We start from the raw sequence: 13,263 nt of genomic DNA, 5'->3' as shown, positions 1-13,263 counted from the left end.
TGCCCACTATGTCTTTCTTGAGATGGCGCGATACTCAAGATGTGGTCATACCATAGATCTATACAAAAGCTTTATGATATTCTTAGTTTTGTTCTCCATTCCATTCCAAATAATTCCTAACATTCTATTTGCTTTTTTGACCGCTGCTACACACTGAGCCAAAGATTTCAAGGTATTGTCCACAATGCCGGGCTCCATGCTAGGAGTCACCACCCAGGAAAAGGACTAGCATGGAACCCAGCATTGTGTATTTGTATTTATTAATTTATTTTAAAACATTTATTATCCACCCTTCCTACAGTCAGGGTTGGGTACAATAGAACATACATAATTGTTAAAAGTAAATGAATACATAAAACAACTCAGCACACATAATAAAATATAATAACCAAAAACAGAAACATAAAACTCTAAAATGACATCAACTAAAAATGAAATAAAATCTAAAACGATAATCTAAAAAGTAAAAACAGATTAAAAGGAAAACAAAAGCCTGCAAAACAAAGGAAATCATGTCTTATCTGTCTGACTGGGGAAGGCTTTCATGAATAAGGTTTTCAAAGCTTTTTAAAAAAAAATTTCAGTAAGCTGTCTCAGTTCAACCGAAAGAGAGTTCCATAGTAGAGAGCCTGCAGTTGAAATAGAGCACTCTCGAGTTTCTTCTAAGCAGATTTCCTGTTCATACCCAAATCAGTGCAGACAAGTGGGTTTTGCATCCCTACCAGCAGATGGAGGCAGAGAACAAAAACTTTGAGGCATTGCTACATAACCGAGAGTGCTACCTGCAGTCTCTTAGTATTTCTCTGTCTCCAGCAGATGGCAGAGGTGCAACCGTGCAGTTCCGACTGAAAGTTCAATTTTGGAGTTAGTGAAGAATTTTGTCTTTGAGAAGTTGGATTAGCTCCCAGAGGTGCTAGATTCCTGTGTGGGCCATCCCTCAGTTTGAGCTGGGTGACTGGGCGGGTGCTTGGAAACTCCTGTCTGCCATAGCCCACTGCTTCTGGAGGTTTTGATAGCCAGGCTACTGACTCCCTCTTGCCTCGGACGTCTCCTCCTGCTAGCTGCTACTCTGGGAAGTACCCTTTTTGTTTTTGTAAATTAAGCTTAAAAAGAAAAAAAAAAAAAAAGGTAAGGTGAAGGGGAAACTTGAGCAGGTATTCTTAGGCTGTGAGATTCAATCTGTGGCTTGGTGACCGGGGCGGTCAGCCGGCGGGAGCTGCCAGGGCCCGCAGGAGAGAGAGCTAAAGGAGTCCGTGGCTGGTGTTGTTTTCCCTGGCAGGAAAAACTGTGTGCGCGACAAGGTCTGGTCACTCATCGCTTTAGCCACTGCCACGTGCCACTCGAGCAGATGCGATCGCACGGCTCAGCCCGGATCAGAGCGGAGGCCATGTCGTACGGCCTACGTCAGTGTGGGTGTGCTCAGGCCGCATTGCATCTCCTGTCTGAATAGCGGATGGCGCCTAAGCTGCGCATGGCAGCTTGCAGGTCTTGCTGGCTCTGGTTGGATCCCCTTAATTTCTGTTCCCTCTGCACCGGCTGTGAATCAGGAGGAGGGAATCTCTACGGGCAGTTCAAAGGAGAGGAGGGCCTTCCCATCTTTGGGGGGCTGTGCCTGTGGTCCGGGGTGGGGGGGGCACAGTTTCAATCGTGCCTGCAGGGGATCGCATCCAGGCGACTCCACCCAGCCAGGAGCCCGGAAATTCCCTTACTCCCCTCTCCCCTGTGGTGCAGGGGGCTGAGAAGGGTCAAGAGGGAGGAGAGGACTCAGATGCCAGTCTACTCATACAGGGGACTGAGGATCCGGAAGAGTTTTCTCCAGAGTTTTTGTTCTTCTGTTGCACAGAGCCTTTCTGGCTGGGAAGGGTGCAGGTGAGAAGAGATGCAGAAAGAGGAGGTCAAGTGCTTCATCCAAGAAGCCAAGGATAGCGTCAGCAGGAGGGTTCTAGAGATCTGCTTAAGCGCATGGGGTTGCGGCATGCAGGTTCTGAGGGCAACCCCAGGGATCTGGATGACTTAGACAAGAAACAGGATGATCCTGCCTCACCTCAGGTGGCGGACCCAGACATGGACCTGGATGGGGGTCAGAATCCCGATCCTGATGGGAGCAAAGGATGATCCTGAGTCAGATGAGGGTTCAGTGACAGAAGGGGATGACCCTCAGGTAATCTGTCTGTTTAAAACGGAGGAGCTCGTCTTCTCATCCCTCAGGTGTTAGAAAAATTGGGAGTTAAAATGACTCAGGAAGAGTTGGACAATGAGGGAGTGAATCTGATCCTGGATGGACTGTGTTGTCCTCCCAGTGTTTTTCTGTTGTCTAAGAAGATTCAGAAGCTGATCAGCCAGGAGTGGGATTTCCCAGAAGCAGGCTTGAAGGTTGGTAGGGCTATGGTGAAGCTCTATCCATTAATGGAGGAGAACCTGGAGCGCCTAAAGATTCCTAAGGTGGATGTGGTGATCTCAGCGGTGACTAAGAAGACTACGATCCCGGTTGCGGGTTTGGCCACTTTGAAGGATGTTCAGGACCGCAAGCTGGAGATTCAGCTGAAGCGCATGTTTGAGGTGTCTGCCTTAAGTCTGCGGGCCGTGGTATGTGGCAGCATGATGCAGCATGCCAGCTTGTGCTAGGTTCAAAAGGCACAAGAGCAGGCTTCCACTGGGGCGCTCAGTCCTGTGCATTCCACGCGTTTGGAAGCCGGAGTGGCTTATGTGGCAGATGCGCTGTATGATTTGGTGCGTATGTCTGCCAGGAACATGGTCTCGGGGGTGGCAGCCCACAGGCTTTTGTGGTTGTATAATTGGTCGGCAGACGTAGTCCAAGTCCCAGATGCGTAATTTGCTTTTTAAAAGGAAGCTTCTGTTTTGTGAGGATCTAGATCAGTTGATGAAGTCTTTAGGGGAATGCAAAGGGAACCCATTGCTGGAGGATAAGAAGAGCAATAAGAATCTTTCCATCCCGGTCCCGTATCTGGGATTTGTGGAGGTTTTGTTCCGGCAAGGGGGCCTCTGCTTTGTGGCTGAAACAGTCGGGATGCCAGCAGTCCTTTCGGGGTTCCCGCAGGTCCTCCAAAGATGGGGCCAGTCGGACCAGAGCAGGATAGTCCTCGCAATGAAGCCTGGCTCACTGACTCCTCTGTGAAAGCAGTACGGCAGATTGTCCCGCTTTTACGAGGAGTAGGTCAAGATCACCCCAGACCAGTGGGTTCTGGAGGTGGTAAGAGAAGGTTACGTCTTAGAATTTTTGCGCCCAATCAGGGAGGCCTTTCTGGAGTCTCACTACTCGTTGCAAAGCAAACGAGGAGCGGTGGAGGGGACTCTGCAGAGGTTGCTAAGATTGGACACAGTAATTCCAGTCCCTCTGGACAAGCAAGGTCAGGGGAGGTACTCCATTTATTTCGTGGTTGCCAAGAAGAAAGGCACTTTCCAGCCCATTCTGGATTTGCAAAAGGTAAACGTAGCCTTGCGGGTTCCATGTTTTCGCATGGAGACATTGTGCACTGTGATAGCAGCAGACCACAGAGGAGAGTTCCTGCTTCCTTCAACCTGACCGAGGCTTACCTCCATATTCTCATTCGAAAGGATCATCAGAAGTTTCTGTGGTTCATAGTGCTGAGGTAGCACTTTGTTTCGAGCCTTTCCTTTTGGTTTGGCTACAGCTCCCCGAACCTTCACAGAGGTGATGGTGTTAGTGACAGCAGTCTTGAGGCGAGAAGGGATCCTAGTACATCCATATCTGGATGATTGGCTTTTTCAGGCAAAGACTGAGGAGGAGTAAGTTGGTCCATGCAGCAAGTGATGGACACCCTGAGTTCTCTGGGTTGGGTGATCAATGTAGCAAAGAGTCACCTGTTTCCGTCTCAGTTGGAGTATCTAGGAGCCCGCTTTGATACCCAAAAAAGCAGAGTGTTTCTGACAGCAGACAGGTTCTTGCAGTTGCAGGCACAGGTGATGCGTGTGAGTCTGTCAGTGCCAAAGGTCTGGGTCTATTTACAGGTGCTGGGTTCCATGGCCTCAACGTTGGCTTTGGTTCCGTGGGCTTTTGCTCACACGCATCCATTGTAAACAGTGCTTTTGTCCGGGTGGAATTCGTTGTTTGAGAAGTATCCTCTGCCATTGCCTCTTCTTGGAGAATCCAGGTCCAGTCTTTTTGGTGGCTCTCGAGAAGCAACCTGGAAAAGGGAGTAGACCTGGAGGCCCCGGACTGGGTGGCAGTGACCATAGATGCCAGCCTCAAAGGCTGTGGAGCGATGTGCCTGGGTCGTTCTGCCCAGGGTCTTCGGTCAGGGGGGTCCTGGTCAATCAATCACCTGGACACGAGGGTGGTGCGCAGAGCCCTAGAGGTGTTTCTGCCTTTGATCGCAGGGTGGATGGTTTGACTGTTTTCGGACAATGGTGGCATACATCAACCGCCAAGGAGGGATGAAGAGTCATGCTGTGGCTGAGGAGACTCAGCTATTGTTTGTGTGGGCGGGGCGCTATCTCGAGGGGATTGCGGCATAGCACAACTAGATCCCAGGGAGTGAGAATTGTCCCCGGAAGCCTGAATTCCTGGAATCACATTTTATCAGATGGGGTGTTCCTCAGTTGGACGTCATGGCGATGCGGGCCAATGCAAAGACAGTAAGATTTTTCAGTCACAGAAGGAAGTCCGGTTCGGTATGGCTAGATGTTCCGGTGTGCCCGTGGCCACCTGGGGTGGTTCTGTATGTGTTTCCTCCATGGCATCTCGTCGGTTGAGTGTTGTGGTGCATGGAGTTGCACCCAGGGATGATGGTGCTGGTGGCGCCGGAGTGGCCACAACATCTATGGTTTGCGGATCTGGTATATCTGGCGATCTAGAGGCCTCTTCAGTTGGCTCTCCTGCCAGGTTTGCTGTGACAAGGACCCATATTTTCAGATTGGGAGGATTGCTTTTGTCTCGCGGCTTGGCTTTTTAAAGGTGGCAGTTGCACCTGAAGGGATATTCGGAACTAGTAATCTCCACTATGCTACAGGCTAGGAGGCCTTCTACGTCTATGGCTTATGTCAGGGTTTGGAAAGTGTTTTGAATCCTGGTGTCTTCAACAGAGGCTTGACCTTCTATCGGTAGGAGTCTCTCACATTTTGTCCTTTCTGCAACATGGCTTGTCCAAGGGCCTAGCCTATAGTTCGCTTTGTGTTCAGGTTTCGGCCTTGGGTTGTCTTAGGGGCAAATTGCGGGGAAAGTCTTCGGCCTCTCATCCCAATGTAGTTTGCTTCCTGAAGGAGGGTTAAGCATTTGCGGCCTCCAGTTTGGAAGATGTGCCTGAATTGGAACCTCAAGTTAGTTTTGCAGGTTCTCTGTGGCGCTCCTTATGAGCCTTTAAAACAAGCTTCCTTGAAGGACTTGACGTTGGAGACAGTTTTTCTGGTTGCCATATGTTCAGCCAGGTGAATTTCCGAGCTTTAGGTGTTGTCTTGTCAGGACCTTTTTTTTTGCGTATTGCGAATGACAGGGTGATGTTGCGTAGGGTTCCCTCCTTTTTGCCAAAAGTAGTGTCCGCTTTTCACGCGAATCAGACAGTTGAGCATCCAACCTTTCCGGAGTGGTCTAGAGCAGCGGTTCTCAATCGGTGTGTCTCCAAGCACACGCAGGTGTGTCGCCACACTTCCCGGTCCCCTACTAGTCCAACTGCTCCTGCTCCAGCGAAATGGAACTCTTCCTCCACCAGGGCGCCACTGGCGCCACTAACTCCAGCTCTCCTGGAGTCAGCATGGTTTCCTGCGCCAGCATGGTCTCTTCTTCCTGCCCCCTGCGCCAGCATGGTCTCTTCTTCCTGCCCCCGTGGCCTGGAAAAGGAAGTGGAGTGCAGCAGCTGCGAGCATGGGAAGAAAAGACCCTTTTAGGTAAAGTCTTTGTAAAGTCGACCTGAAGAAGAGCAGCGTTGGCCCGGAGCAGAACGAGGAGCAACGTCAGCCCCCGCGGCCGATGGAACTCCTTTCTCGAGGCCATGAGGGCTGGAAGAGGAGGAGATTGTTGCCGCTGCTAGTTTGGTGGGGAGAGTGAGTGAGTGAGCATATGTACTTGAGATCGTGTGTACATGTACTTAAGTTTGTGATTAAGAACATGTTTGTATGATTGACAGTTTTTTTGTATGAGAGCATGTGTATATATGATTAAGAGCCTGTGTGTATAAGAGAGAGAGAGCATGTGTGAAATTCTGTGATTGAGAACCTAGGTAAGTGAGAGAGCGAGTATGTGTGTAATTGTGTGATTGAGAGCTTATATAAGTGAGAAAGAGAGCATGTGTGTGACTGAGAGAGAGGAGAAATTTGCAAACAACCCCCCTCCTCCTCCTAATTCACAACAATCTCAGGGTGCACCTGGAAATCAAACATTTCCAGGTATGGAAAACAGAGCATTTTTTAATCCTTATTATTTTTAATTATTGGGTCTTTGTGTCTGCTGTTTGGAAATATTTTATTGGTATCTAGAAATTTTTTATATGAGTTTTTAATTATTGGATATTCCATTCATCAGCTGTTTTGAAATCTGTTCTTTTTATTATTATTATTATTATTATTATGGTTTTGCTGCTATTGATTTTATATTTCTTGATTTGTTTTATGAGGACTGGTGAATTTTTCTTTTTCCTTTGTTGCACTGCATACAGTCTCTCTGGCTTGTTGCGGTTTCCAGTTCAGTTTTTTCTGCATGCTTCTAGTTATGCGTTTTGGTCTCTTTATTCTTTGTTAGGTGAGGGTCTGCACATGTGACTGAGGTGAGGTTCTCTGCTGGTGTGTAGTTTCTGTGTAGGGCTCTAAAGCATCCTGGCTTGGTCCATTTTCCTAACAGAAGCATTGGAGTTTTCAGGCCTGGTGTAATATTTTCAGTGTTGCCTTTTCTTAGGTAAGGTGATTCCTGTTTGAGTGCTGGACGTTGGTGCTGTTCTGGTATGGGAAGTTTACTATTTATATAATTTATGTTTAGAGAGAGTACTCTTATTTTCCCTTGTGTCATTCTTAACAATAAAAGTAATACAGGGCCTTATTTTTATTTTTTTTTATTTCCACTGTAGATTTTAATGAGCAGTGTGTCATGAATGTGAGAACCATCTGTTAGGTGTGTCCTGACCGAAAAAAGGTTGAGAACCACTGGTCTAGAGAGTCTCCACAGAATAGAGATCTTCATCTTCTGGATGTGCGACGCATGTTGCATTATTTGAAGGTCGCTAATAGCTTTCAGCGGTCAGGTCATCTCTTTGTGTTGTTCAGTGGAGCGAAGAAAGGGGAGAAAGCTAATTAAGGCTATGATTTCTAAATGGCCGAAGGAGACCATTTGCTCGGCCTATATTTGTAAGAGTTGCAAAATTCCAACTGGCCTTAAGGTGCCTTCGACTAGAGTGCAGACAGCCTCTTGGGCAGAGTGTCAGTTGGTGTCTCCCCAAGAGATTTGTAGGGCCGCAATGTGGTCCTCGCTTCATACTTTTACCAGACATTACAGGTTGGATATTCGGGCACAAGAAGATGCATCCTTTGGCGAAAGTATTTTCAGAGCGGGTCTTTCAGGTTCTCGCCCAGTGTACGGGGGAGTATGATACATTCCACTTGTCTGGACTCATCTGGGTATGAACAGGAAAGGCTATTACCTGCTAATTTTCATTCCTGTAATACCCCAGATCAGTCCAGAGACCAGGCCTGTTTACTGCCTGGTCTCTGGACCAGGCAGTAAACAGGCCTGGTCCAGAGTATATCAGAGTTGCTTCAATCTGTTCAGGAGTTGAGTTTCCTTTTTTTTTTTTATTAGGAAGCATGTGTGTTTCCAGGTCAGGGGATTCCAACCCTGTGTTTCCGGTTCACCTTAGAAAGGGGAATGCCATCTATTTTTTGGCTTCAGTACAGGTCAATGCTGAGGGACGCTCTTGGATATGAAGCAGTGCCTCAAAGTTTTGTTCTCTGCCTCCATCTGCTGGTAGGGAGGCAAAACCCACTTGTCTGGACTGACCTGTGGTATTACAGGAGTGAAAATTAGCAGTTAAGAACCAATTTTCCTATTCCTAGAGAAGGGAAAATCAAGGAGTAGTTGAGAGGATGTTCTTAGCGTTCTAACAGAGGCATGAATCTTAAGAATAGATGCAATCCAGGGTAAGTGAATTTTATGAGTAACCAAATGTATGATTGTTGCCAGTTTATAATCCCTTCGAAATATGGAGAACCAATGTAAGGATTCTAAAACGGGTGTAATATGTTTGCGAATTGGAGATCCTGTCAGTAACCTGCCAGCTGCGTTCGGAATAATTTGTAGCGGACGTGTATGGTATGTGCAGGTAAACCAATTAAAAGTGAATTACAATAATCCATACTTGTAATGAGGAGTGACTGTAAAGCGGAACGGAAATCAGTTGTGGTTACAAGAGGTTTTAAATAACGAAGAAGTGTAAGTTTATAAAAAGAGGCCTGTATCAGGGCCTTAACCTGATTGAAAGGGCTGGGTCAGTGATGACACCCAGATCGTGAACTTTCTGAGAGAATTGTATTGTTGATTTATTGAAAATGAAACAGAAGTCTTTTGGGTTTGGAAAGCGGGACAAAATGATAAAATCAGTTTTGGAAATATTAAGAGCTAGTTTGTTACTGTTTTAACCATTGTTGAATGGTTGATAAACAGGAACTGAGGAATGATTCAGTTTGTGTCCAGGTTTCTTTAAGAGGAAAGAGAAACTATGCGGTCCGCGTAAATTCTGAAGTAGACCCCCCCAAGATTGGAAAGGATCTGGCACAGAGCTTATTTTTCCTTATGTGTATTACTTTGCACTTGGCCACATTAAATTGCATCTCGCTTTTAGAAGCCCAGTCTCACAAGGTCCTTGTGCAGTTCTTCACAATCCATTGCTAACTCAAAACAATTGTGTGAGATCTGCAAAGGTGGTCACCTCTCTCGTTATTCCTTTCTAGATCATTTATAAATATGCTAAATAGCACAGGTCCCAATACAGACCATAATATAATACTCGGCTGTAACTAAAGAATGACCTCCTAATGGAATATAGGTTCTGAGAAAATACAAAAGAAACCAAAAGCATCCCTCCTCTTCTCCTGACTTTTCCAAAATACCAGCCAGATCAAGGCTGTGCATCGAAATAAGTCCAGCCACAGAAGTGCCTACTTCTCAGTAAGTACAAAATAGGCCTGTGTCTAACCAGCTAACTTTAGGACAGAGTTAGCCGCACAAGTTAAGCAGTTAACTGAGTAATGGAGCTGCTTAACTCTGCTCTCAGAATGCCTCTTGCCTGTCCATGGAACGCCCCCCTCTTATCCAACTAAATTCTAGTTACCCAGATAGATTTTAGCTGGATAAGGGCTAAATATAGCCGAGTAAGCCGTTTATTACGTTATCCATCTAAATGGCTTTTGAATATGGACCTCATTCATAATATATTTTGTAATTGCTCTAAGGGGGAAGTGGTAGGGGAATTGTGAGAATTCAGTACCCAAACATTCAAAGGTCTTGCAGACTTCTCTAAATTCTCCAGTTTTCCTGCCTGCACCAAACATATCTGCACCAGCCCCATTTGAGTACTTTGCATCGGAGACACCCCGTGTTCTTAGCCTTGTTTTTCCTCTTCCTGGGATGCAAGAGTAATCTCATTACTTTTTTAATCATCAATGTATATCAGAGGTTAAAGAAATCAAGGAGAAGATTGATTGCTGGAGGGAAGCAAGCACTGACTAAAGAGACTCCAGTGTTTATAATACCAGTCTTTTCCATTTTGACTTGATTAAAGGAACTTTGATGCCTTTAGGGTGGAGTTCAGCTGAACACTACAGTACTCGCCCCAGTCGCGTTCCCAAATTCCAGAGGTGGTGAAGCAGTAGAGGCCTGACCTCAAAGAGCGGCTCCCATTTCTTGCAGTTTCCTGTGATCTTCCCCCAGGGCTGTAGTTCCAGTGTCCGTGGCTCCAACCTCTGATCCACAGGAACTGAAAGGGTTGCCTCCCTAGACAGTAGTGGAAACGATGCTGACATTAACACGCCTCGCCACTGTGAGGCCTCCATTCCTGACACAGTATGAAATGGTGGGGAAAGGGGCGAAGCTTCGTTGCCCAACTGGGTCGCTGCTCACTCATCAGTGACTCCTGCAATGGACCTTTGCCCCCAGGTTATGTTCCCAAGTGGTGGGGGTAAGGATGTCAACAATCTTTGGATGACTTGGTCTAGCTGCCAGAACCACCGAGGTCATATCAACTGTGGCATATTTAAGCAATTAAGTAGCAGAAAAAAACCCAACCTTCTTCCAAGGACGGAGATTCAAAAACCATTTCCACTCAGATTGCAGCCATCTTGGATCCCTGCTGTTAGTAGTTTATTCCTTGTTTGTACTATTTATTATTTTAATATATTTCATTCTGATTCTTTTGGAAAATCGGTTTATAAAATTGCACTTGCCATTGTTTCCTCACAGGCACGGGAAGCTGAGTTTGAGGCTGAGCAGAAGAGGATAAAGAAGGAGAAAGAGCTGGAGGTGGCTCGTCTGAGATCCTTGCAGGAAAAAGCCCAGGACTATCAGGCAGAGCAGGTAAGAGATGATAACTCCTACTGGATAGCCATGTTTGTAATCTGTGCCCTGGTTTGAACTGATTACTTAAATTCAGTTCTGGATATTGATTCAGAAAATCTCAGCCTCCCAGAGTATCTGGATTGGGGGCCAGGCTGGGTTCTGTCTTTTTTTTTTTTTTTTTTTTTTAATCATCATGATCAGCTCAATGCAAATCTCAGCTCATTTCTAATCCTGTCAATTCCACTGCCCACTCCCAAAGGTTGTTAAGATGGTAATTGATATCCCTGTTACTTGGTCTGATTCATCCTTTCTGCATCAGTAATTCTGAAACGGACAGAACATGGATGATGCTCTAAAGCAGTGGTTCTCAACCTTTTTTCTGTCGGGACACACCTGACAGATGGTTCTCACATGCGTGACACACTGACCCATGATCGTCACAGGGCTAGATGTAAATGTACAGTTTGCATCCACGGGAACCCCCCTGATCCACAATAATGGATGTAAAGCAGAATTATGACATTCCCCATTCAACTCATCTACAAAAAAGATATTCTGGTTCTGGTGTCATCTCAGTAACAGCAACTCAAACTCCTTCTACTTTCAGGCTCAATAGCCCTACTTATGAAAAGACAGCAGTTTACCACCAATGCATGTCCTCTTGAGAAAACGCAACAAATAAGACTGATAAAACACTTACATGCTAGTAAAATATCTCTGTAACAGACACAGAACCGACCTAACATACTCCCAGGATCTGTAGTAATGCACATAAACTAATCCACACACAGTTACACCTGTATTATGGAATACACTCAAACAGGAGCAACCCTATCTATGAAAAGGCAACACTATAAATATTAAAATCAGGCCCTAAAAACCAATACACCTCTTATTAGGAAAACAGAACTAACAAGCAGCTATAGATCCCCACACAGAAATAATTGTAAAACTATACTAATAAGCAGAATAAATGTTTCACAACAACTATGAACAGAATAACATCCAACAATTAAAAACTCATAAAAACTATTAAAAATTCTCCAAACACCAATAAAATATTTCAAAAAAAGCAGACACATCACATAATATTAAATAATTAAAATGGCAGTCAATCAAGAAAAATAAACTTAAAAAGCCACCTTTACTTACCCCCTCCAGCAGCTGTCCTACTCCTCTTCCATGCAGGCTGTAGCACACACCAGAAGCAGCAGTAGTGGCTAAGCTCTATACTCATGGTCCTCTTCCTTAGGGCCCATGTCTCTCACACACACACCACCATACCAGTCATGCCCCCATGACCAGTTTCTGTCTCTCACACACCAATCATCTCCCAGTCTTTGACAAACACACCAGTCACCTTCCTGAACAGTTTCTCTCATGCCATACACACACACACAGGCTTCCCACTCCCGTGTTCCACTTACATATATGGGCTTCTCACTCTCATAATCACTTTCTCTTTCTCACATACACTCACCAGTCTCTCACTCCCATGCTTGTTCTCTCCACATGCACAGGCTTCTCATTCCCATAATCACTTTCTTTCTCTCACACATACACACACACCAGTCACCTGATCTCTCTCATGCATACACACACACAGGCTTCCCACTCCCATGTTCTCTTTCAGATATACAGGCTTCTCACTCCCGTGCTGTATCTCACACACTCCCATGCTCACTCTTCACATGCACAGGCTTCTTATTCCCATAATCACTTTCTTTCTCTCTCTCACATACACACAAACACACACCAGTCACTTGATCTCTCTCATGCATATACACACACACATAGGCTTCCCACTCTCATGTTCTCTTTCAGATATACAGGCTTCTCACTCCCATGCTGTGTCTCACACACACACAGGTTTCTCACTCCCATGCCCACTCTTCACCTGCACAGGCTTTTCATTCCCATAATCACTTTCTCTCTCTCACACATACCCCACACACCCGTCACCTGATCTCTCTCATGCATACACACACACAGGCTTCCCACTCCCATGTTCTCTTTCAGATATACAGGCTTCTCACTCCCGTGCTGTATCTCACACACTCCCATGCTCACTCTTCACATGCACAGGCTTCTTATTCCCACATACACATACACACACACCCGTCACCTGATCTCTCTCATGCATGCATACACACACATACACAGGCTTCCCACTTCCATGTTCTGTCTTACATACACAGGCTTCTCCCTCCCATGCTGTGTCTCACACACACCCAGGTTCTCACTCCCATGCTCACTCTCTTCACATGCACAGGCTTCTCATTCCCATAATCACTTTCTCTGTTACACACACATACACACACACCAGTCTCTCTCTCTCATTTCCATGCTCGCTCTCCACGTGCACAGGCTTCTCATTCCCTGAATCACATTCTCTCTCTCACATTCACATACACACCAGTCACACCGTCACCTTACCAACCAGTCTCTCTCATATACATGCACACACACAGGCTTCCCACTCCCATGCTTTCTCACATACCCAGATTTCTCACTTCCATGCTTTTTCTCTCTCTCTCTCTCTCTCACACACACACAAACACACATCCCTGACTGTCTCACATACACATCAGTCATCTCCTTGAGCAGTCACTTTCATTGTCTCTCACATATACACATACATCAGCTCTCTGACCAGTTTCTCTCAATCACACACATACTCTCGATCAAATACATTCTCTCACTTACACACAGGCTCTCAATCACACACATTCTCTCACACACAGGCTGGC

General features: G+C 45.9%; 1 protein-coding gene across 3 annotated transcripts in view; it reads left to right on the top strand.

Annotated features, from left to right (window-relative positions):
• CFAP45 (cilia and flagella associated protein 45) overlaps positions 1–13,263 on the top strand; it is a 109,249-nt gene that overhangs the window by 53,717 nt on the left and 42,269 nt on the right. For all 3 annotated transcript variants that reach the window (XM_029580283.1, XM_029580282.1, XM_029580284.1), the window contains one exon: positions 10,418–10,531. In XM_029580283.1, the coding sequence (XP_029436143.1) occupies positions 10,418–10,531 (114 nt within the window). The remainder of the gene's footprint in view (positions 1–10,417; positions 10,532–13,263) is intronic.

Source organism: Rhinatrema bivittatum, chromosome 16 (genome assembly GCF_901001135.1).
Source record: "Rhinatrema bivittatum chromosome 16, aRhiBiv1.1, whole genome shotgun sequence".
NCBI lineage: Eukaryota > Metazoa > Chordata > Amphibia > Gymnophiona > Rhinatrematidae > Rhinatrema > Rhinatrema bivittatum.
Note: the sequence above shows the minus strand (reverse complement) of the source record. Positions and strands in the feature narration are given on the sequence as shown.